This window comes from Oncorhynchus gorbuscha, linkage group LG09 (assembly GCF_021184085.1).
Source record: "Oncorhynchus gorbuscha isolate QuinsamMale2020 ecotype Even-year linkage group LG09, OgorEven_v1.0, whole genome shotgun sequence".
NCBI lineage: Eukaryota > Metazoa > Chordata > Actinopteri > Salmoniformes > Salmonidae > Oncorhynchus > Oncorhynchus gorbuscha.
In genome coordinates this window covers 44,323,361-44,349,283 of record NC_060181.1, presented here as the reverse complement: position 1 = coordinate 44,349,283, position 25,923 = coordinate 44,323,361, and the positions used below count along the sequence as shown (strand labels likewise).

The window sequence follows — 25,923 nt, the reverse complement described above, 5'->3', positions numbered from 1 at the left end:
TCTTGTTCCTTTCAAAACAGCCGGCGACTAAATTAGCAATAGGCTAGACAGGCTATGCTACACTGGCTACAATCTATTGACGCCCACAAATTAGTTTTCCAAATAGGACCTATATTCCATATTACAGCGAAAATTGATTTGCAATGCGATGTCTGTCTGTCACCGGTTTGATTTCCAGAACACGCGTTGTGCTACAGTGTATTTCTTACCTTCAACTGGAATCGAGGCGCCATGATATGAAGGTTTCTTCCATAGTAATCTGAGCGACGCACCCAGAGGGGATAGTAGAAACTGAAAGCCGGGGGTATTTCTGCCCCGCCACAAGGTGTGGCATGGGAGAGTTGTAAAATGCAAATATTTAAGGACTCCCTTTTCATTCCTGTTAATATAGTGCGTAAAAAAATAGTTATTTTCAGTCTCTCATTGTTCTTGTTTTTCAAAACTAGGCTAGTTTTTTTTATTTATCTCCCCCTCTGCTGCGCAACACGGCGCCGCTTTCCTGCATCCCGTCTCCATGGTAACGAGCATCCGTGGTCCATGCGCATCCCCGGAGCATGCACAAAACGCCTAGCATTTTAGTTGCACGGCTTCTTTATTTGTTTCCAGTGTGTCTAATGTTGCATTTGAGTAGGCATATGGTCTACATTTCTTTAGCACTTTGTTGTCCACTCAAAAAATATATATACATGATAGAGCACCTTATAGCCTAGTTCTCAAAAATGTTGCCCAAGAAGTGGAACGCCTATAAAAGGCCTATAAGTGGTTCAATACATTTGGTAGGTATCCACATATTTGCAGGTGAATTCAATGGAAATTGGAATATTGCCTAATGGGAATAGTATGGTAAATGATAGTGTTATTTAAAACATAAATATATGTTTCCTTTTGGTCTAGGTTGAAGAATATTTAGGCCATCATAACGAATTCATGACCACATTCAAGGTAGAGGAATGGGGTGGAAGGGGAATAGATTTTCTAGAAAACAGTGTATAGACAGGCCTATATCACAATTTTTTTAAAGATACCAATGTGTTGAGCCGTGTTAAATGTTGGAAATTATGTCGTAGACTAATAAGAGGGGTCCGACAGATGCATATGGGGGAGAATCATACACCTGAAAATAAATGGTGATCTGTTTCTGGTAGCCAAGGCTTTAGGCTATTGCCTGCATCATTAGCCTATCAAATGTAATAGGCTATTAGTAGACTACAACGGGGAAACAACAAACCATGTAAACATATACAAAACACTGACATGACCAGATACATGTTACTCACACTAATACGAACCAGAGCGTCCATCATTGAAGAAGTGAGCGTTCAATCCGATTGTGCCTCCTTCGATGAATTAGACATGATAGGCCTACCGTTATCATAACAATAACAACAGGTGCCATGAAGGCAATAACGGCAAAATAGATATTCATAACTCCTGGATCAATATAGCGTATTTAGCCATAATAGACATTTGCGCATTATTAGAAATGGACGCATGCGCATGAGCCTACAACCTCCAAAAAAAACTTAACAAAATAAAAAATGAAGCCAAATGGAAGAGAGAAATGGAATTTGTAACCAAATGAAATGAAAGCGAACATGAAAATACACACACCATTCCAAATCCTGCCAGGTTATGCGTTTGGTAGGCTACTCCACACCTAGTCGTCTCTCAATCTTCATTTACCGAATCACATCAGCCTCGGAAATTCTGCCACGATTCAGTTTTTCTGTCTCTGTCGGGGTGAGGACTACAGTAGTCGGAGCATGCGTACTAAACCCGGCCTGTTACTAAAAAGAGTGACCTCAATTTATTTATTTGTTTTACTTAAAAAATTGCTACAGCTTTATAAACATAATTTTTAAAAGTACATTAGAGTCTATAGCACAGGCGGGATTGCAAATGTTCATAAACGTGTGCAAAACAAACCACTTTCCAAACGTGGATCTTTGGTTGGGGATTTTGCCCATTTATTAGCAGCAAAAATAAAACATATCACGGTAAATACTTAGGCCTACACATACTTTACTATCTCACATGCTATGCTCTGTTTAGCAGCATTCTTGAGATCTTAATATAATCTAACAATATACGCCATTTATAGCAGAGGCTTTTATCCAAAGCGCTTTAGTCATGCGCGCCTACATTTTACAACGGGTGTGCCCAGGAATCAAACCCACTATCCTGTTATCGAAAGCGCCATGCACTACCAACTGAGCTACTTTCTGACAACTAATCCATGTGGGTAAATGTATTTGAGGATCAGTCTCATATTTATTGCCGAGTTATGCAAGCTTTTGTGTCTGTGCGGGCGTGCGTGCATGCGTGTGGACACAGGGAGGATGGCATTTACCCAATGTACTCAATGAGATATGAGACATTAGTGTGACATGTAGGCCTAATGCAATACACTGTAGAAAGCAGATGGAAGCAGGCAGGTTTTTTCATGAAATGCAAACACGTTTTCTCTTCCAGGACGCAGTTGCACATGCAGGCAAGGGATACAATCAGGGTAAGGTACTCCATGAAGTTCAGGGCGCCGTCGCGGTCCTGGTCCAGCATCGTCTTCAGGTCATCCCCTTCAGGACCACCCTTCTGCTCATGACAACGTAAAACAGGATCACAAGGAAGACACAATACATTAGGATTTCAGTATTTTGTTGTCAATCGCACTGAATGGCTGACACTTCGCACATGTCAAGAAAACGTGGGGGGGGGGATTGGATCACAAGGAAGAAAATACAATACATTAGGATATCTATACTTTGCTGTCATTAGTAGGCTACTAAATGAATGAGACTCCATGCATTATAATCAGTCAATCTCAATTCAACTTTATTTCATGTAAATGTTTTATTAAAATCACAACACATAACAATGAAAAATAGCATTTGCTAGTTTGTGAAGGACTAGTTTCCCAGACACAGATTAAGCCTAGTACTGGACTTTAAAACTGGCACGACCGTTTGCGATATTACAACAAAAAACGTTACGGCAAACAATTGATACTTTTCACTCGGATATCCTTGCACGCACTATAGAACAGCACAATACGTACTGCATTTCCTTTTTATCACATTGCACGACGCTCCACACCAATGCATTGTCAACAAAGCAAAAACAATAACAACAGCGGTTGGTCCGGCCGTGTCCTCACTGCGGATCCCATCTTCACAAAAAAATGCATGCTCAACTGATAATCTTAATTGAAAGGTGCTTTTTAGTTCAGGGCTTTAGGCTTAATCTAATATATAATAATATATAATAATATAATAATAATAATATATGCCATTTAGCAGACGCTTTTATCCAAAGCGACTTACAGTCATGTGTGCATACATTCTACGTATGGGTGGTCCCGGGGATCGAACCCACTACCCTGGCGTTACAAGCGCCATGCTCTACCAACTGAGCTACACAGGACCACGGTCTTGCAATGACTCACCACAGCGATGATGGACAGCTCTGCCTTGATGAGGTTGGTTAGCTTTCTTGCTGAGGGTCTTGGCATCTCCACTGCCAGCATGCTTGTGGAATGTCATGATGATGGCTCCCAGGGAGGCTTCCAGGAGTGTGGGCTGTGCCATGGTGTCTGGGTATAATGGTGATCCTGGGGGTGTGGGCTGTGCCATGGTGTCTGAGGGTCATGGAGATCCTGGGGGTGGAAACTATTATAAGTAGGCTACTAGGCAAGCAGCTTACTTGTGGAATGCCTTATGTTTTGCATCGGAATACAGAGGACTAAGTCAGTAAGTAAGTGAAACTACATACAGTAATGTAAGTAGGAGTTTACCACATGCAGAATATACATGTTAAATTGATACATTTACTCAGACCATAATATCACACAAGTAACTGACATTTGAACTCTTGTGAATGCATGAACAGTAAATTAATGTTCATGTTTGAGACATTCTAAGTATTTTTATGACAAAGTAGCGTGTGTAGGTAAAGAACTAAACAGATATGAATAGTACACTTTTGTTCTTCAGTCTAATCAGCCGATTAAAAAAAATCCCCCCCAAAAAATGGTATGTAGGGAAGACCAGGGATGGCTGTAACACTTTTTGCATTTTTGTCAATTTCTCAGAGATTGTTTGAGATACTAAATTCAAAATTTGATACGAACAACTTACATCTGCTACAAATTGGTATAGGTGTTATTTATCTAAATCAAACTGACGAGGTGTGACTTTTTCCTCAAATACAAGGAGTGAAATTACAATTTTACACCACCTCCCGGGTCAGATGTAACAGGGCTTGGGGTAAAACGTAACATTTTGCAAAATTGCATAGATCATGATAAGCAACAAAATATTGAAATCCTTTATTCAGACCATGAGAACAACATTGCCATGTTTAACATATATTTTTGTGTGGCAGAAATAATAAAATAATACAAATCATAAAATGTTTATTCTTTTTACGCTCCATTAACTGTCCCTTCTCAACTAAACAAAAACATCTGACAACTAAACAACAACTGAACAAAACAGCTGAATGTTTGTGGTGTGTGTGCACATGTGTGTTTGCGTGTGTGTGTGTGTGTGTGTGTGTGTGTGTGTGTGTGTGTGTGTGTGTGTGTGTGTGTGTGTGTGTGTGTGTGTGTGTGTGTGTGTGTGTGTGTGTGTGTGTGTGTGTGTGTGTGTGTGTGTGTGTGTGTGTGTGTGTGTGTGTGTGTGTGTGTGTGTGACTGAATCTTGGACATGCTCACTGAATAAGAGTCACAGTTGTGACAGTGGTAGGGTATTCCTGGGGTACAGGCTTGGTGGGACCTGTCATGCCAAAAAGTGTCCCTTCTGCCTGCATCACAATGGGATTCAATGACCTCTAGGTTCCATTGATAGGGCTGTTGCTTGAACTTCAAAATTCTGACTGGCCTACGTAATGAAACAAAGAGTCCTTTGCTATGTAAGTCGCTCTGGATAAGAGCGTCTGCTAAATGACTTAAATGTAAATGTAAATGCTATGCTGGCTGCTTGGCTCTATTTTACCTTGTAGCGTCGCGGAAGAGGGACGACGTTCTAGATCTATTTCACCTCATAAGTACTCACTCGGTATATTACCTCAGAATCGCTCTACAAGGACATTGTTTTTACGGTGAATACCTGGGGACGACCTACTGCTTCAGAAGACCGAAAATACTGAAAAGGAAAAAAACTATTTCTTTGATATTTGTCTTTATATACGAAAATATTGTCAAATAGGAAGAAATCATTGAAGCTGTTTTTAGATTGATTTTAGATGGACATCGCTAGCTATGTATTTACAGTACATTCGGAAAGTATTCAGACCTCTTGACTTTTTCCACATTTTGTTACGTTACAGCCTTATTCTAAAATGGATTAAAAAAAAATTTAATCATCAATCTACACACAATACCCCATAATGACAAATCCAAAGTGTTTTTAGAATTTTTGCAAAAAGAAATAAAATAAAAATAAATATTACATTTAAGTATTCAGACCCTTTACTGAGTACTTGGGTATCATGATGCTACATGCTTGGCACACCTATATTTTGGGAGTTTCCCCCATTCTTCTCTTCAGATCCTCTCAAACTCTGTCAAGTTGGATGGGGAGCGTTACTGCACAGCGATTTTCAGGACTCTCCAGAGATGTTTGATCGGGTTCAAGTCCGAGCTCTGGCTGGGCCACTCAAAGACATTCAGAGACTTGTCCCGAAACCACTCCTGCATTGTCCAGTTGGAAGATGAACCTTCGCCCCAGTCTTAGGTCGGGTGCACTCTGGAGCAGGTATTCATCTAGGATTTCTCTGTACTTTGCTCTGTTAATCTTTCCCCCAATCCTGACTAGTCTCCCAGTCCCTGCTGCTGAAAAACATCCCCACAACATTATGCTGCCACCACCATGCTTCACCATAGGGATGGTGCAAGGATTCCTCCAGAAGTGTCTCTTGGAATTCATGCCAAAAAGTTCAATGTTGGCTTTATCAGACCAGAGAATATTCTTTCTCATGGTCTAAGAGTCCATTAGGTGCCTTTTGGCAAACACCAAGCAGGCTGCCATGTGCCTTTTACTGAAAAGTGGCTTCCGTCTGGCCACTCTACCATAAAGGCCTGGTTGGTGGAGTACCGCAGAGATGGTTGTCCTTCTAGAAGGTTCTCTCATCACCACATAGGAACTTTGGAGCTCTGCCAGAGTGACCTTCAGGTTTTTGGTCACCTCCCTGACCAAGGCCCTTCTCACCCAATTACCCTGATTGGCCGGGCACCCAGCTCTAGGAAAAATCTTGATGGTTCCAAACTTTTTCCATTTAAGAATGATGGAGGCCACTGTGTTCTTGGGGACCTTCAATGATGCAGAAATGACCCTTTCCTAGATCTGTGCCTTCGACACAATCCTGTCTCTGAGCTCTACGGACAATTCCTTCGACCTCATGGCTTGGTTTTTGCTCTGACATGCACTTTCAACTGTGGGACCTTATACATGTGTGAATTTCCAAATCATGTCCAATCAACTTAATTTACCACAGGTGGACTCCAATCAAGGTGTAGAAACATCTCAAGGATGGTCAATGGAAACAGGATGCACTGAGCTCAATTAGAGTCTCATAGAAAAGAACACTTATGAACACTTATGTAAATAAGGTATTTCTGTTTTTTATTTGCAATAAATTAGCAAAAAATGCCTAAAAACCTGTTTCCACTTTGTCATCATGGGGTATTGTGTGTAGAGTGATGTGGAACATTTTTTATTTACTCCATTTTAAAATAAGGCTGTAACATAACAAAACATAACAGTGCATACTTTACGAATGCACTGTACTTCAGCCTGATTTGTTAGCTAGCTAGCCAGCCAGTTTTATTTAGCGAACGATAGCTAGCTAACTGTTTTTGTAGCTTTCTGAATGTATGTAGCTTGCACTTTAATGGCATCCCTCGAGGAGATTTTGTTTTATCTTTCCAATCAGGTGCAATACTATGAAGGCATCGCTGATCTCGAACAAGAGTCGCAACATTCGTAGGGCAGAGAAATTCACAGGCTAAAGTTTAATAATGAACTTCAATTAGATCACTGGAAGGATTTATTGAACAACTGTTTTTCAACACTTAGCCATCTGGTTGGTCATCTACGTGTTGCTAGCTATACATTTAGTTATCTGTCTGTCATATTGAGGTATCTAGCTACAAATTAACCTTGATCAATCAAATGGATAGGTGTGAGCAATTATGGTAGCTCCAACTGCCCTTAGCTAGGTTTCTTCGCTAGACAGAGAGAGAGAGAGAGAGAGAGAGAGAGAGAGAGAGAGAGAGAGAGAGAGAGAGAGAGAGAGAGAGAGAGAGAGAGAGAGAGAGAGAGAGAGAGAGAGAGAGAGAGAGACAGACAGACAGACAGACAGACAGACAGACAGACAGAGACAGACAGACAGACAGACAGACAGACAGACAGACAGACAGACAGACAGACAGACAGACAGACAGACAGACAGACAGACAGACAGACAGACAGACAGACAGACAGACAGACAGACAGACAGACAGACAGACAGACAGACAGACAGACAGACAGACAGACAGACAGACAGACAGACAGACAGACAGACAGACAGACAGACAGACAGACAGACAGACAGACAGACAGACAGACAGACAGAAAGTGAGAAAGGATGAGAGAGAGACGGAGAGAGAAAGAGAGAGAGAGGGAGAGAGAGGGAGAAACAGAGAGAAAGAAAACAGAGCAAATTTACTTAGACTAGTATTTCAACAACCCTTGTCTTCCAACTTGTTAGACAATCACATCAAATCGTATTGCGATGCGGGGGCGGACACTATTTGGCATGACAGGCCCATAATTTGCATTCCTAGCACTGAACCCATACCCATGAAGGCTGGTTACAACTCACCCTGATCCTTGCATTGTTATCTTACATCAATCTACACACACTGGTTATGAACCTGATACAAGTTTGGTGAATCTAACTACAATGCAGGTAATGCCATCACAAAAACAATTTTGGTTAAAAAAAGTATTTCTTACCTCCAAATCAGATTCTTGTCAATGAAATCTGCTGTCTATCACAGGTCCGTGTTTCTTCACATGAGGGTTGAGGACTAAACTGAGCATGTGCACAGCCAGTCACATAATTCTAGCTTGTTCCTGATTGGAGATATTGAGAGTGTTACAACTATCCTATGTTACAAACAACCCTGGTCTCCCCCTAATTTACTCGCAGACAGTTAATCACCATGAAAACTTTTTTTTTAGAGTGCAGGCAGGATCCTCCACATACCACTGGTCCTCACAAGCAATTTGTCCAAATAGCCTATTACAGCGCAAATTGCTTTGCAATGCGATGTCTGTCTGTTACCGGCTTGGTTACCAGAACAGCGCATTTCTTACCTTCACCTGGAATCTAGCCGCCATGATAGGAAGGTTTCTTCCACGGTAATCGGAGCGATGCTCCCGGAGAGGATAGAAACTGAAGGGGGTTGGGGGGGTGGGGGTTGGGGGGGGTATTTCTGCCCGCCACAAGGAGGGGTGAAAGGAAGATTTGTCTGCATGCATCATCATTAGCCTATAAAATGTCATAGGCTATAACTACAACGGGAAAACAACGAAACATGTAAACACAGACAAATCACACACTGACACGATCACAGACACAGGCTACTCACGAACCAGAGCGTCCATCATTGAAGTGAGCGTTCAATCCGACTGTGCCTCCTTCGATGAATTACACATGATACCCCTACCGTTATCATAACAATAACAACAGGTGCCATGAAGGCAAATATTGCGAAATAGATATTCATAACTCCTGGATGATCACGTTATTTAGATGGAGAAGGCCTTGCTTTAATATGGCATATGTTTTGCGCAATAAAATTGGAAATGGACGCACGCGTGTAAGGCTATAGCCTACATTATTCAACGCAATAGAACAGTCAATCCAAATGGAAGAGAGAAATTCAATTTGTAACGAAATTAAATTTAGGTCTAAACGATAATCCGATCATGAAAATGCACACACCCCTTTCAGAGTGTTTGCCAGATTATGCGCTTGATAGGCTACTCCTGCCCTCTTGATAGATTTCTCCTGCCCTCCTTTACGGAATCGCATCAACCTTGGACACGGTGTCACGCTTCAGGGATTTCGGTCTCTTGCTGGTACACTGCAATATAATGGGGCGGGGGTAAGGGCTACAGTAGTCAGAGCATGTGTAGCCTAATAAACCATGTTAAAGTGGCCTCCATTAAATGTATATTTTACATAATAAATTACTGCTGTAAAAAAATGGTATTACAGGACATGCCTGTTTACCACTGTCAAGTGTGATTGCAAGTTTTCGTAAATGCTTTACAAAACGTACTTGGGTCTTTGGCCCATTTATTAACAGCAAACATAACATATTTTGTAGTGATCATCACAATATGAGTCATTTTTACAATTCCCACCGGGTGAGTTAACCCTATTAGCGTGATGGTGTTTGACTTTCAATCCAGCGACCCAGGTTCTCTTCCCTGCCCCACCGACGTGTGAAGAGGCGGAGAAGTAAAACAACTGGAAGGTGCATTCAGAGGGGGCAGTTTCGTGATTCTTGCTATATGAGCCACTTTACAATTCCCATCAAGTGGGTTAACCCATAGAGATGTATAGAGGACTTTAATACCCAAAAGTCAATTTTAGCATCAAATCAAACTTTATTTGTCACATGCGCCGAATACAACAAGTGTAGACCTTACCATGAAATGCTTACCTACAATCCCTCAACCAACAGTGCAGTTCCAGAAGAGTTAAGAAAATATTTACCAAATAAACTAAAGTAAAAAATACAAAATAATAAAAAGTAACACAATACAATAACAATAGCGAGGTAATAGGTACATGTAGGTATGGGTGAACCGATTATGCATAGATAATAAACAGTGAGTAGCAGCAGGGTACACAAATGTAATTATTTGATTAATTGCACAGCAGTCTTATGGCTTGGGGTTAGAAGCTGTTAATGAACCTTTTGGTCCTAGACTTGGCGCTCCGGTACCACTTGCCATGCGGTAGCAGAGAAAACAGTCTATGACTTGGGGGACTGGAGTCTCTGACAATTTTATGGGCTTTCCTCTGACACCACCTATTATATAGGTCCTGGATTGCAGGAAGCTTTGCCCCAGTGATGTACTGGGCCGTACGCACTACCCACTGCAGCGCCTTATGGTCAGATGCCGAGCAGTTGCCATACCAGGTGGTGATGCAACCAGTCAGGATGCTCTCAATGGTGCAGCTGTATAATTTTTTGAGGATCTGGGGACCCATGCCAAATCTATTGTCTCCTGAGGGCGAGACTGAAAAGAGGGCACAACTGTCTTGGTGTGTTTGGACCATGATAGTTCGTTGGTGATGTGGACTCCAAGGAACTTGAAACTCTCGACCCGCTCCACTATAGCCTCGTTGATGTTAATGGAGGCCTGTTCGGCCCGCCTCTTCCTGTAGTCCACGATCAGCTCCTTTGTCTTACTCACATTGAGGGAGAGGTCGTTGTCCTTGCACCACACTGCCAGTTCTCTGACCCCCTCCCTATGGGCTGTCTAATCGTTGTCGGTGATCAGGCCTACCCCTGTTGTGTTGGAGTCGTGTTTGGCCATGCAGTCGTGGGTGAACAGGGAGTACAGGATTAGCCTACTAGTTAGTTTTTATTTTATTCATAAAACCTTTCATTCCTTATAAATTCTTTAATCCACAAAACCTATTCACAAAGAAAACAAAAAAATGAAAATGAAACAGCCATTTATTAATGTAGAATCTACAGTATATTATAATACTGTAAGCCTCTCAACTGCGGTTGATTTGGTCATTGATTTTCTTCATTTTAGGCTGAAAGGAAGCCCGTCCTCTTGTGTTTTGTATTTTTAATTTATTTTCCTGGTTTTTGTGTTTTGGAATATCCGGTATCCCTGGGATATCATTCTGTCACAATATAAATTATGTAAGCACTTGTAGCCCAATTTTGATTCTGTAGAATCAATTGCACATTGACTGGACAATCCAAACTACCATGGCAATTATGCATCACATTAGAAGTATTAATATGCAACATGCAGCAATCCAAGGTATACTATCAACAGTGCTGCTGTGTTTATAGCACCCTATTCCCTGTGCATAACATTTGCAAAGGCAGATCTCATGGCTCACTGCCCTGTTTTCCCCAACTCTTAAACTAACCCTCAAAGCCTTTCAAATAACGCTGTTAAATAAAGCAAGGTACTGTACATAATGAGTCAAACAAGCTCTAGGCCTAAACATAGGCAACAAACGTGAGCTGGTAGATTAGTCAGCCCACTCTGTGAGAGGTGAAATGTACATCCCACTCCTAGTTTGGATGTGCATCCTGCGCATCAGACATGCTGGGCCAGCCCTAACCTACAGGCCTACTGTTTTTACAATAGATATAGATAACATGGGTTCATAATGGGCCTATCAAAACATTGCATTTTAAAGAGAAAGCATGCTCCATGATCCGACAGGAAATAGGCCAATGGGAGTTGAAAATACTACCAGTATATCCAGACACATTTTGAATCGCAAAATGGGGGAATTGCATTGCAATCATGCATCACAATAGTAGGCCTAACTCTATTTCTATTGTAGAATATGTTTTTGAATAGATATGGATAACATGGGTTCATGGTAGGCCTATCAAAACACACTCCACCAAGTCAGTGACACACGAGGCAGCAAGCTGCCATTTCGCACATCTTGCTTGCTGACTCATGAAAGCCAGTGCCATGATCCAAAGGGAAATATGGTTGATTTTTTTACATTCCTCCAGGGATGATAACATTGGTAGCCTATCCAGATACCAAAAATCTGAACAGATTCATATTTGATTTAAAGGAGGGGAGAATTGCATTGAATCAAATGATTAATTTCAAATTATTTACCACTCAGAAGGGCAGGGTGCACTAGTGTAATGTAATATACTGTACAAAGAATATGGAAGCAGGCATTTTCCACTATAGAACACAGTTGCACATGCAAGGGATCCAATCAGGGTGATGTACTCCTTGAAGTCCACAGAACCGTCAGTGTTCTGGTCCAGCATTGTCATCATTCTGCTTATATCAATATAATATAGGAAGACAAAACATTAGGATTTCTGTATTTTGTTGTCATTCACACTTAATTCACACTTGTTGTCATTCACACTCCACACAACATACAACCAAAACAGTCAAACACCCTTCTGCTCATGTCAATAGAATGTGGGCATTGTCACGATCGTTGTAATGAGGAGACCAAAGTGCAGCGTGATATGCATACATTCTTCTTTTAATGAAGAAAGAACACTGAACAAACTAACAACACAAACGTGCCGCTATACAAAACGAGTGCTGAAAGGCAACTACACATAGACAAGAACCCACGAAACCAAAAGGGAACATGGTAACCTAAATAGGATCCCCAATCAGAGACAACGATAAACAGCTGCCTCTGATTGGGAACCAATTCAGGCCACCATAGACATACAATTGCCTAGACCTACAAAAAAAACTAGAAATACAAAAAAAACTAGATATACAAAAACCCTAGACAAGCAAACAAGCATACCCACCCTCGTCATACCCTGACCTAATCAAAATAATAACGAAAACAGAGATAACTTAAGGTCAGGGCTTCAAAGGTGCAGTAGTATCTAACAATTCACAACAATACACAAATCTAAAAGTAAAATAATGGATTTTTAAAATTATTAAATATTAGGACGAGCAATGGCATTGACTAAAATACAAGTAGAATAGAGTATTTACATGTGAGATGAGTAAAGCAATATGTACACATTATTAAAGTGGCTAGTGTTCCATTATTAAAGTGGCCAGTGATTCCATGTCTATGTATATTAGGGCAGCAGCCGCTAAGGTGCAGGGTTGAGTAACCGGGTGGTAGCCGGCTAGTGACGGCTATTTAACAGTCTGATGGCCTTGAGATAGAAGCTGTTTTTCAGTCTCTCGGTCCCAGCTTTGATGCACCTATATTGACCTCGCCTTCTGGATGATGGTGACCATGCCGTGGTTCGGGTGGTTGATGATCTTTTTGGCTTCCCTGTGACATCAGGTGCTGTCCTGGAAGGCAGGCAGTGTCAAAAGGTCAAAAGGGGATGTGAAACGGCTAGCTTAGTTAGAGGTGGTGTGCGCTAAATAGCGTTTCAATCGGTGACATCACTTGCTCTGAGACCGTGAAGTAGTGGTTCCCCTTGCTCTGCAAGGGCCGTGGCTTTTGTGGAGCAATGGGTAACGATCCTTCATGGGTGACTGTTGTTGATGTGTGCAGAGGGTCCCTGGTTCGCGCCCGGGTATGGGCGAGGGGACGGTCTAAAGTTATACTGTTACATAAGCAACGCTTCTGTCATGTATTGTATTGTCATGTCTTGTCCCTGTGCTTTCTCTTCTCTTCGTTTCCCCCTGCTGGTCGTATTAGGTTTCTTTCTCTCTCTTTATCCCTCTCTCTCTCTATCGTTCCGTTCCTGCTTCCAGCTGTTCCTCATTCTCCTAACGACCTCGTTTACTCTCTCACACCTGTCCCCTATTTTGCCCTCTGATTAGGTCTCTATTTCTTTCTCTGTTTCTGCTTCTGTCCTTGTCGGATTCTTGTTTGCTTTGCCCTTGTTCCGTCCTGTTGTATTCTGCCTCGTCATCAGATACTGCGTGTGAGCAGGTGTCTCTATCCTCTACGGCCCGCGCCTACCCGAAGGGACCTGCAGTCTGTTGCCGCTAGCCCTGCAACTCTCCTCAACAACTAGAAGGGGGACTCTCCTGTTAAGCTAGAGGATTTGTGTTTTCCCTGTTTGGACTTCCCCTGTAAAGATTGAGGATTTATGTTTTCCCTGTTTGGACATTAAAAGACTCTGTTTCTGTTATATCGCTTTTGGGTCCTCACTCACCTGCATAACAGCTTCACCACTGCTGAAACAGGAGGTAAATACTTTCCCCAACCTGAAGGAACTCCATTGAGGGGGAGAAGACGGCCATTCCAACCCCCAGATGATCTGTCACCATACGACACATTTCCATCAAAAGCGCATTAACCACCAATGGCTCACTCTCCCCAGCGAATCCAACACAACACTGAGTAAATGCCTCCTTATTTTCAAGCATGGTGGTGGCTGCATCACGGGTATGATTGACATCGGCTAATACTGGGGAGTTTTCATGGATAAAAAGAAACAGGATGTGGCAAAGCGTAGGCAAAATCCTAGAGGAAAACCTGCTTCAGTCTGCTTCACACCAGACACTGGGAGAGAAATTCACCATTCAGCAGGACAATAACCTACTATACAAGGCCAAATCTACACTAGAGTTGCTTACCACAGTGAATGTTCCTGAGTGGCCAGGTCACAGTTTTGACTTGAAAGGATGATGAAGATAATAATGTAGATAATATTTTTCAATCCAGGTGTGTAAAGCTCTTAGAGACTTACCCAAGAAGACGCACAGGTCAGCTGTAATCGCTGCCAAAGGCTTTTATTACATGTATTGACTATATTTTAGTTATTTCATTTCTATCAATCTTTAAATAATATTTACAATGAAATTACAATTAAATCCATTTTCATCCCACTTTGTAACACAATAAAATGTGAAGAAATCCAAGGGGCATGAATACTTTTGCAAGGCACTGTAACATAACCACAACATTCAAGGAACCAAATGTGCTAGCTGGGTCGCCTCTTTGGTTCGAGACCTGGACAAAACTGATTCTTTGAATGTGTCTTTAGAACAGCATGCTCATGAATGAGAGTGCATGCAACCGCGTTCCTGTCCTAACTTCTGAATGCATCAAGAACCGAAAACCTCGCCAACAGGCAACATCTCAAGAGGAGATATTTTGTTTGTAATGCACACGTTTGTAATTTATCAGTCATATCTTGTGTTGTTTTTGTTTAGAAAAATATGTATGTAATTCTTAGACAAACTTTAAACTTTTAAAGAAGAACGGATTTTGTGAAGACTATGAAGACACGTCTAGCTTATGGAGAGAAGGCTTGAGAATGTGTGGTGCATTTGCATCAGTGGATGTCATCCAATATGACAAGACAAAAAGGCAAATATCGTTTTCCTTCTTTACTTGTTATTTTTCCCCCTTCTTTACTCCCACTGTGTAATTAGAAAAACTATTTGTCGACAAGGAGCCAAATGTCCCTAATCTCGAAGTGGCACTTAGGCCATTTAGGTGAAACATAAGTATCTAAATTGTGAAATGACATAAAAATAATAGTCAACAATAGTCGGTCTACAATGAAGTTCATAACCAATTTGTAAGTCGCTCTGGATAAGAGCGTCTGCTAAATGACTTAAATGTAAATGTAAATAACTCAATTGCTGCAATAGTACTACTACTACATCACCAACAGACCTACTCCTTAAAATCTTCCTGAATTGACTGAGCTGAAATGGATTTGACCCCAACCCTGGTATCTATCAATATGGAAATAAGATGATTATTTAAACATATTGGGAAATCTTTATTCAGAGAATGTCTATCATCCTCATCACCTGGATATAGTGCAGATGCCCATCTGTCACTTGTTTTGGGCTAGGTAGTATAGACTATAGATTACAATCTCAAAGATCTATTCCACTGCAAACTCTCTGTTACATCAAACATAAATTACCCCTTGGCTTTGAAATGTGCCTATGTCTCTATTGCTATCTGTGTCTGCACTTCAGGAGCCCTAATTCTCCTTGCATAAGCACTTCACATAGTGGTATGGTCAACAGCCAGCCTGGTTACCGTTGGAGGACGTCGGGAGTTGCCGTGGAAACCAGGCACTTACCTTCAAGTAGGTTTTGGTTTTGCTAGGGTGTTGTGGAAGGGTATTGTGGATGGGTGTAAGCCTCTGATTCCAAAGGTTGCAAGTTCAAATCCAGAGATAGAAAGTTGTTTTTTAGATTTTTGTTTTAAGCCTATGCCAAACCATTCCGAGTTAATACCTAAACTTAACCTTAAACACTTCGAAATTTGACGTTTGAGAAACATGGATGAACATCTAATTCTGATGTGAGACTGAGCGCTAGCTGCAACAGCAACATTCTTGTTATTCGTTTTCCACTCTCCTCTGTGGTGCCCAGCTGTTACTTTGATTGACAGGCCTTCGATACAGTCTTTCCAAAGAATGTCCATGTGCTTATTGCTTCCTTCAAGGCACACGCACACGCATACACTATAAATTGTACACTGACTCATTAGCTCACAGATTAGTTGAAATGACCAGGTTGTGTCAAAGCTACTGAAATTACATCACTGAAATGTCATCAACGATCAGTGGAGTAGTGAAGGGTATTTGTATTATGGATCCCCATTGGATCTGCCAAATCAGCAGCTACTCTTCCTGGGGTCCGGCCAAATTAAGGCAGTTTATAACATTTTAAAAACATTACATTCACAGATTTCACAACACACTGTGTGCCCTCAAGCCCCTACTCCACCACATATCTACAGTACTGTAACGATGTGCGCTGAGAGTCAGGAAGCAAGTTCAGGGAGTGTTTTAATAAATAAACGCAACATAATACAAAACAAAAAACACAAACAACGCACAGACATGAAACTGAAACAGAAACAATAACGCCTAGGGAAGGAACCAAAGGGAGTGACATGTATAGGGAAGGTAATCAGGGAAGTGATGGAGTCCAGGTGAGTCTGATTATGCGCAGGTGCGCGTGAAGTAGCTACCTAGTAGCTACCTAGTAGCTAATATCAGGGTGAAAGTCACGCTAAGCACACACATACAACACATACTTTTAATAAAAAATGAACAATTGTCAGTCTTATAGCTTCAAAACAGAAGTCCAAACTCTAAGTGCATGTCACGCCCTGGCCTTAGAGAGCCTTCTTATGTCTCTATTTGTTTGGTCAGGGTGTGATTTGGGAGGGAATTCTAAGTTCTTTATTTCTTTGTTTCTGGCAGAGTGTGGTTCCCAATCAAAGGCAGCTGTCTATCGTTGTCTCTGATTGGGGATCATACTTAGGCAGGCCTTTTTCCCCACCTGTGATTGTGGGTAGTTGTCTATGTGTAGTGGCCTGCGAGCACTACGTAGCTTTAGCTTGGCTACCTACCTTTTATTTAATTACATTTTTTTTTACAGTTAAGCCACGTTTTGCGAAAAATGCATTGAAAGTATAGGGTGTGTTACTTTTTTCACCTCGATCAGAGTTTACCTGTAAAGGATCCCCGTTACTGCTGCTCATTCTGTTCTCCAGTTCCAAAGGTCTACTCACCGGTTTTCTAGGCTTCACTGAACAGGTTTCATTGTCATAAACCCCGGACTGTCTTGTCTGATTAAGCACACCTGGTTCCCATTTCCCCTGATTAGTATGCTATATATGTGCCCTCTGTTCCCTCTGTCAGTTACTGTTCCCATGTCCTTTGGTTGTGTGGGTACCTACGCGGTGGTGCAGCGGTAATACTGCGTGCTTTATAAATTGTGTCTTATGCTTATCGGCCCGTGTCGTTCAACAAGGTTTACCCTCGCTATTTTGTTTGGGTACAGCCCAGTGTTTTTGTATACGTGTTTGTTTTGTGTATATTAATAAAAAACCCTATTGTGTATTCCTGTGCCTGTCTCCAAATCCTTTATACCAGCGTGACATTACCCACCTATTTTCTTACCACTACATCACAGGCTGCATCATTACATTGCCATACGGTACATAACTGTCGCAAACCATGCACCGCATCACAACAAAAATAATCATACTACACGTTAGCACCTTCTTCTGTGGTTTATCTACTTCTGTTTCTGATACAGCATGGCAAAGCAAGTTGGAAAAATTCCACGCATGCGACACTTCATACACTGCAACCTAGTCCGGCAGATGAGTCGCAGCAGTGCACATTGCCTCCCATTGTAATGAATGGATTTCCGTAACGGCAGTTGGTGTGCACTAGGCTTAAAGGAACATTCCATTTGGGGTATGATAGTAGGTGCCAGGTGCACCGGTTTCAGTGTGTCAAGAACTGCAATGCTGCTGGGTTTTTCACGCTCAACAGTTTCCCCATGTGTATCAAGAATGGTCCACCACCCAAAGGACATCCAGACAATTTGACATCTGAGGGAAGCATTGGAGTCAACATTGGGAAACATCCCTGTGGAACGCTTTCGACACCTTGTAGAGTCCATGTTGTTGTGAGGATATAAAGCATAATAAGAGTGGTCCAACAGGGCAAAAATGCGGACAAATCAGACACCTGAAAAAAAAATGGTAGCAATCTGTTTCTGGTAGCCTTGGCTTTACTGCCAGCATGCATCATCATCAGCCTGTAAAATGTCATAGGCTATAACAAAACATGTTAACACAGACAAAACACGCTGACATGACCACAGACACAGTATACTCACTAATACGAACCAGAGCATCCATCATAGAAGTGAGCGTTTTCAAATCCGACTCTTGCCTCCTTCGATGAATTATACATGGTACCCCTACCGTTACTATCACAAAAATGCAAGGTGCCATAAAGGCAAATACTGCAAAATAAAAATTCATAACTGCTATTTAGATGGAGTAGGCCTAGCCCTAATATCGCATCAGTTTTGAGTGATAAGATTACTGAAACTGGACACACGCACGTACTGTAGGGCTATAGCAGTTCACGATAGAAAAATGAATCCAAATGGAAGAGAGACATTGAATTTGTAATGAAATTAAACGGAAACGACCACAAAAATACACACACTGTTCCAAATGGTGCCAGATGATGCGTTAATGTGACTCCCCGAGCGCCCAGATGTCTCCCAACCTTCCTTTATCGAAGCGCAACTCGGAAAATCTGCCGATTCGGGGCCTCTGTCTCTGCTATACACGGTATGTAATATAATGGGGCGTTGGTGAGAAGGGCTGCAGTAGTCACACCATGCACAATAAACCCTGTTTAAAAAGAGTGGTCTCTAAAATCATTTATTGCAATTAAATTAATCAGATATTTTACATAGGAAATTGCTACTGCTTCACAAACAGAATAAAAAGAGCACTGTAGTAGGCCTAGCCAATGATCTATATAAACACTAGATTGCTGATGCTATGTTTTGTTCAATGAGAGGCCCTGAAGCCATATTGGTTCTCATTAGAATGACCTGTCCTCCATAGGAATGAATGTTATTCTTCAGTTCAAAAATTATATTATATCAGTATACATGTCATTGGTAGTAGCCAACATCCCTGTTAGCCACACAGGTGGGATTGCAATGTTCATAAACGCATGCGAAACAATCAGCTTTCCAAACATTGATCTCTGTTTGGGTCTTTTGCCTTATAAGCAGCCAGGGGCATAGGCCTGGGTGGACACAGGCTCACCCACTGGGGAGCCAGGCCCCGCCAAGCCCACCCAATCAGATTGAGCAAAAACAAAAGAAGAATACATTATTAGTTCAAAAATACTCCCCAGCATTCATTGCGTTACCGGTGAGAACTATACAATATGCTCTCCATACCTTTGCTAAGCATTAAACTATGGTGTTTAACATACTACAAAGAACTCTGATTGTAAAATGTCTACACTTTTTAGTAAATAGGCCTACTTCTTGGTCACCTACAGTGGGGCAAAAAAGTATTTAGTCAGCCACCAATTGTGCAAGTTCTCCCACTTAAAAAGATGATAGAGGCCTGTCATTTTCATCATAGGTACACTTCAACTATGACAGACAAAATAAGAAAAGAAATCCAGAAAATCACATCGTAGGATTATTAATGAATTTATTTGCAAATTATGGTGGAAAATAAGTATTTGGTCAATAACAATAGTTTATCGGCAATACTTTGTTATATACCCTTTGTTGGCAATGACAGAGGTCAAACGTTTTCAGTAAGTCTTCACAAGGTTTTCACACATTGTTGCTGGTATTTTGGCCCATTCCTCCATGCAGATCTCCTCTATAGCAGTGATGTTTTGGGGCTGTTGCTGGGCCACACAGACTTTCAACTCCCTCCAAAGATTTTCTATGGGGTTGAGATCTGGAGACTGGCTAGGCCACTCCAGGACCTTGAAATGCTTCTTACGAAGCCACTCCTTCATTGCCAGGGTGGTGTGTTTGGGATCATTGTCATGCTGAAAGACCCAGCCACGTTTCATCTTCAATGCCCTTGCTGATGGAAGGAGGTTTTCACTCAAAATCTCACGATACATGGCCCCATTCATTCTTTCCTTTACACGGATCAGTCGTCCTGGTCCCTTTGCAGAAACACAGCCCCAAATCATGTTTCCACACCCATGCTTCATAGTAGGTATGATGTTCTTTGAATGCAAATCACCAAAAAAATAGAATATTATCTGCTATGACTACAAGGTCCGATTGGAATTCAGGGAACTCAATGAGGAACGCTGTATATGGCCCAGGAGGCCTGTAAACAGTAGATATAAAAAGTGATTGAGTAGGCTGCATAGATTTCATGACTAGAAGCTCAAAAGACGAAAACGTCTTTTTTTTGTAAATTAAAATTTGCTATCGTAAATGTTCGCAACACCTCCGCCTTTGTGGGATGCACGGGGGATATGGTCACTAGTGTTACCAGGAGGTGAGGCCTCATTTAACAGTAAATTCTTCAGGCTTAAGCCATGTTTCAGTCAGGCCAATCACATCAAGATTATTATCAGTGATTAGTTCATTGACTATAATTGCATTTGAGGTAAGGGATCTAACATTAAGTAGCCCTATTTTGAGAAGTGAGGTATCACGATCTCTTTCAATAATGACTGGAATGGAGGTCTTTATCCTAGTGAGATTGCTAAGGCGAACACCGCCATGTTTATTTTTGCCCAACCTAGGTTGAGGCACAGACACTCTCTCAATGGGGATAACTGAGCTGACTACACTGACTGTGCTAGTGGCAGACTCCACTAAGCTGGCAGGCTGGCTAACAGCCTGATGCCTGGCCTGCACCCTATTTCATTGTGGAGCTAGAGGAGTTAGAGCCCTGTCTATGTTGGTAGATAAGAGGAGAGCACCCCTCCAGCTAGGATGGAGTCCGTCACTCCTTGGTCCTGTTTGTGGGAGAGTCCCAGAAAGAGGGCCAATTATCTACAAACTGTTGGGAGGGGCAGAAAACTAAATTCAACCAGCGATTGAGTTGTGAGACTGCTGTAGAGCTCATCACTTCCCCTAACTGGGAGGGGGCCAGAGACAATTACTCGATGCCGACAAATCTTTCTAGCTGATTTATACTCTGAAGCTATGTTGCGCTTGGTGACCTCTGACTGTTTCTTCCTAACATCATTGGTGCCAACGTGGATAACAGTATCTCTACTCACCAGTTTTAGCTTTAGCCAGCACCATCTTCAGATTAGCCTTAACGTCGGTAGGCCTGGCCCTGGTAAACAGTGTATGATCGCTGGATGAGTCATTTTAAGTCTAATACTGCGGGTAATGGAGTCGCCAATGACTAGAGTTTTCAATTTGTCAGAGCTAATGGTGGGAAGTGTCGGCGTCTCTGACCCCGTAACGGGAGGAGTAGAGACAAGAGAAGGCTCGGCCTCAGACTGCGACTCGCTGCTTATTGGGGAAAACCAGTTGCTTATTGGGGAAAACCGGTTGAAATTTTGTCTGCTGAATGAGCGACACCGGTTGAGCATTCCTACAGCATTACCCTCCGGAAACCATGAGAAAGTTGTCCGGCTGCGGGGACCGTGCGAGGGGATTTATACTAACGTTACTATCTGTATTTACTGGTGGCACAGATGCTGTTTCATCCTTTCCTACACTGAAATTACCCTTGCCTAACGATTGCATCTGAAGCTGAGCTTGCAGCACAGCTATCCTAGCCGCAAGGCGATCGTTCTCCTGTATATTATGAGTACAGCGACTACAATTAGAAGGCATCATGTTAATGTTACTACTTAGCGTCGGCTGTTGGAGGTCCTGACAAACCACGTCCAGATAAAGCGTCCGGAGTGAAACAGTTGAATGAAAAAAATAAACGGTAATTAAAAAGTAAAAACTGTAAAGTTGTCAGGTAGCAAAGTAAGGTTGGCAACAAAACGCACAGCAACACGTAAACAAGTCTGCAAGTTGTGACCTGAAATGGCGTAAACGTTTCAGTCATCTACCAGATAACCAGTGCAACTATGGGAGAAACATTCTTCCACATACAAAACCCTTATTCACACAAAACACTCAAAGTAAACACCCGAAAAACCAAATTAAAATTAAACTGCCATTTATTAATGTAGAATGTAATGTACAAAGCAGATGGAAGCAGGCAGGTCTTAACATCCAATCACATACTCCTCAACAGGGCACAGTTGCATGTGTAGGCAAGGGATCCAATCAGGATAATGTACTCCTTGAAGTCCACGGAGCCGTCAGCATCCTGGTCCAGCATCGTCATCAGGTCATCTACTTCAGGACCACCCTTCTGCTCATGCAAATGTAATATAGGATCATTTACATTTTAGTCATTTAGCAGACACTGTTATCCAGAGCAATTTACAGGAGCAATTAGGGTTAAGTGCCTTGCTCAAGGGCACATTGACAGATTTTTCATGTAGTAGGATCACAAGTAAAGAAAGACAATACCTTAACATTTCTGTATTTAATTGTCATTCGCACTGAATGTCTGAGACCATGCAAATATGGAATCAGTCAAAGTTCAATCAAACAAAGCATTAAATTGTTTTTATTCAAATCGCAACACTTAAAGGGTTACTTCAGGATTTTGGCATTGAACACCTTTATCTAGAACCCATAGTTAGATGAACTCGTTGGCACAATTTCTATGTCTCTGCGTACAGTTTAAAGGAACTGCTAGCATGCTAGTAGATACCATAGACTTCTAATCATTGCGGTAATGCTAGTTAGAATTTGCTACCTCTAACTTCCTTCGCACTGGATGCAGAGACATAAAAATAGTATCCATGAGATAATCGGACACTGGGAAAGTAAATAAAGGGCTTAGTTGCCAAAATCCTGAAGTATCTCTAACAATAAAAGGTGGCATTAGAATAGCATTTACTATCTCAAGAGGGGCCAGTTTCCCAGATACAGATTGTTTGGCGTAGCACAGAGAATTTTCAACCAATTCCAAACTGTCAGAGTCCAATTGGTTTGTTTGAATTTATAAAATCCGGAATTATAATAATGTTTTGCTCCATGAAGTAATCTAACAATGTGTTCGTCGCCATCTTTTCTTTTTCAAATCTTTTCTCATTGATTGAGACAGGTGGGTCCACCCCAAAGTGTTACGATGACACTCATCGGTCTCGATCAATGAGAGAAGATTTGAAAAATAAAAGACGGTGGTGTACACATTGTTGGATTACTTCATGGAGCAAAACATTTTAATAATGGAGTATTTTCTAAATTGAAACAGACCGTCTGCAACTGGACACGGACATTTTTGAAGACACATGTTTGGCCTGAATCGAGAAAGATACAATTGCCTAAATTAAGGTTGGTTGAATATTCTCTGTGCTACGCCAAACAGTACCTATCCTCTCGCAGGACTGGGCACACACTTTTGCCCTAACACACCTGACTCCAATAAGCAGCTAATCATGATCTTCAGTTAAAAACATTTTTTTTTTTTAATCAGGTGTGTTTGCTAGGGATAGGGGAAAAGTGTGACACCAATCAAGCCCACAAGGACTGGAATTGCTCAGGCTTGCGAGCATCACATTAGCCCCTTACAATCTGCTAGCTACCTTAATAGATACTCTTCATTGAAAGTTATTTTTAGTCCAGGACGATAGGCTTAATCTGTGTTCGGGAAACTGGCCCGAGGTGTTGCAATGACTCACCCCAGCGATGTTGGGCAGCTCTGCCTTGATGAGGTTGGTTAGCTCTTTTTTGTTGAGGGTCTTGGCATCTCCACTACCAGCGTGCTTGTGGAATGTCATGATGATGGCTCTCAGGGAGGCTTCCAGAGATGTGGGCTGTGCCATGGTGTCTGAGGTTGATGGTGATCCTGGGGGTAGAAACTATTATAAGTACTAGGCAAGTAGCTTACATGTGGAAGGCCTTATGTTCTTTACAGGAATGAAGAGGACTATGTAAGTAAGCACTTACAAAATGAAGAATAGACATGTTAAATTGATAACAGTTACTGTATTATCTTTTAAGGTTTAGTCTAAGAATGTATTCAGTTTCCTGTCGGTCTTACCTGTGTGTAGAATAGGAGAATCTGTCAGGTGCGGAGGGGGTGGAAAGGGAAGGAGCTTATATAGAACAGCACCTGGCCTGTGACACTCCCCTTGATTCCATCCTTCTCTCTGCCCTTCCCTGTTCCCTCCTCTTTCTCCTCTCCCTCATCTCTCTCTACGCCACGCCCTTCCTGCATGTCCCTGTGTGACCTGACCTTTCATGGTAGCTGCTTTAGCAAATATAAAAATTCTCTGTAGAATATGCTGTCTAAAAAAGTATTGTCCATATTAATAGCATCATCCTTAGCCTTAATAGCGTTTGTGTGATTAATAGTAGTAGTCTATACACTAAAGTTGCATAACATGCAACTCAAATGAATACAAAACATTCCTTGTCCTCTCTTGTGTTTTTGTGAACAGTATGCCTTCATATACCATGCATGTATCAATGGTTTAAGTTATCTAAGTCCATTTTCTATTACACTGTCCGTGGCATTTCATTGAATGGCAGGGTGTGTCCATGCTCTCTTTGTCTTGCAGTAAATACTTGCATTCCAGATCAGGTTATATTTGAGTTGATCCTGTTTATGGTTTGTTATAGTGGCGTCATTAAAAGCACAGCCTCTCTAACCGTCATTTAAAACAGGCATTTTTTAAGTCAAATCAAATGTTATTTGTCACATGCTTCGTAAACAACAGGTGTAGACTAACAGTGAAATGCTAAACGTTTAGCCCAGTGACTAAGAGAGTATGTGTTTATACTGTTGTTTTGATTATACAACAGTATAAATATGACTTGGCTAAGTCATCTAAAGGACTAATGTGACTGATGATAAACCATGAGATTTAAAAACCCTCATAATTACTCACCCCTATCAAAATGAAACCTACAGTGTTATTGCTTCTAAAAAGTAGTGCGTAATCATTTTGTAACTTTGGTGATCTATCCCGTTAATATTTCAAATACATTACATTTACATTTACATTTAAGTCATTTAGCAGACGCTCTTATCCAGAGCGACTTACAAATTGGTGCATTCACCTTATGGCATCCAGTGGAACAGTCACTTTACAATAGTGCATCTAAATCTTAAAGGGGGGGGGGTGGTGAGAAGGATTACTTATCCTATCCTAGGTATTCCTTAAAGAGGTGGGGTTTCAGGTGTCTCCGGAAGGTGGTGATTGACTCCGCTGTCCTGGTGTCGTGAGGGAGTTTGTTCCACCATTGGGGGGCCAGAGCAGCGAACAGTTTTGACTGTATGTATGTAGTAACTACAGATTATCAAAAGTGTACAAGTTTGAGCATGTGTCCATTATTTTTTTATCATCAATTATTGATTATTGATTGAGCAATAAAAGCCCCACTTTTATTCCATAGGCTGGGATCTGCACTGTGCAGCTTTTGCAAGAGTGCATTTTCTCTGGCTGTCCACTGGTTTCAAAAATGATGATTGATAGGCAACTTAAACTTCTTGAATTCAATCAGTATTGGGTTCAAATACACATTTGCGTTTATGAACAGCCATCCACATCATCCACAATCCATAAGGCGCGAATAGCTAAATGAGAGAACAGCAATGTGATTCACATCAATGTGCTGCATAGATATCAATAATAAGTGATATCCGTATTGCCTTAGAATAAACAATTGCTGTCATCCTTACCTCCAAGCGTTTATTCAAGTTGGATAATCACTGCATCCCCGTCGATGAGAATGGGGGGGTGCTCGGTCCTCTTTTTCCTGTAGTCCACAATCATGTCCTTTGTCTTGATCACGTTGAGGGAGAGGTTCTTGTCCTCACACCACAAGGCCAGGTCTCTGGCCTCCTCCCTGTAGG

At 41.6% G+C, this 25,923-nt stretch overlaps 2 protein-coding genes and 1 long non-coding RNA gene across 5 annotated transcripts in view; all 3 read right to left on the bottom strand.

Annotated features, from left to right (window-relative positions):
• LOC124043682 (tripartite motif-containing protein 46-like) overlaps positions 1 to 1,732 on the bottom strand; it is a 28,028-nt gene extending 26,296 nt beyond the window's left edge. Inside the window, 2 exon segments of the mRNA XM_046362521.1 lie at positions 1,278 to 1,337; positions 1,612 to 1,732. Of these exon segments, the coding sequence (XP_046218477.1) occupies positions 1,278 to 1,304 (27 nt within the window). The 5' untranslated portion in view covers positions 1,305 to 1,337; positions 1,612 to 1,732.
• Positions 1,733 to 1,945: 213 nt separating this feature from the next.
• LOC124042832 lies at positions 1,946 to 9,112 on the bottom strand. 3 transcript variants are annotated; one of them, XR_006840211.1, is made up of 4 exons: positions 8,361 to 8,627; positions 7,998 to 8,117; positions 3,443 to 3,652; positions 1,946 to 2,592 (listed from the first exon to the last, which is right to left on the bottom strand). It is a non-coding gene; the product is annotated as an uncharacterized LOC124042832 (long non-coding RNA). The 3 variants fall into 3 exon arrangements; XR_006840210.1 differs by lacking the exons at positions 7,998 to 8,117; positions 8,361 to 8,627 and adding an exon at positions 8,640 to 9,112; XR_006840209.1 differs by lacking the exon at positions 8,361 to 8,627 and having other exon boundaries at positions 7,998 to 8,354.
• Positions 9,113 to 22,147: 13,035 nt separating this feature from the next.
• Positions 22,148 to 24,244, bottom strand: LOC124042831 (protein S100-A1-like). The gene is made up of 3 exons (XM_046360959.1): positions 24,106 to 24,244; positions 23,744 to 23,910; positions 22,148 to 22,362 (listed from the first exon to the last, which is right to left on the bottom strand). The coding sequence occupies exons 2-3, from the start codon at positions 23,885 to 23,887 to the stop codon at positions 22,225 to 22,227; spliced, it is 282 nt and encodes a 93-aa protein (XP_046216915.1). The 5' UTR covers positions 23,888 to 23,910; positions 24,106 to 24,244; the 3' UTR covers positions 22,148 to 22,224.
• Positions 24,245 to 25,923: the final 1,679 nt, after the last annotated feature.

Bases quoted from the DNA above. Each gene is read 5' to 3' on its own strand.
- LOC124042831 (XM_046360959.1), bottom strand. From the start codon at position 23,887: ATGGCACAGCCCACATCTCTGGAAGCCTCCCTGAGAGCCATCATCATG. The intron at 22,363-23,743 runs GTGAGTCATTGC...TTGCATGAGCAG, and splicing joins AGCTGCCCAACATCGCTGGG to AAGGGTGGTCCTGAAGTAGA.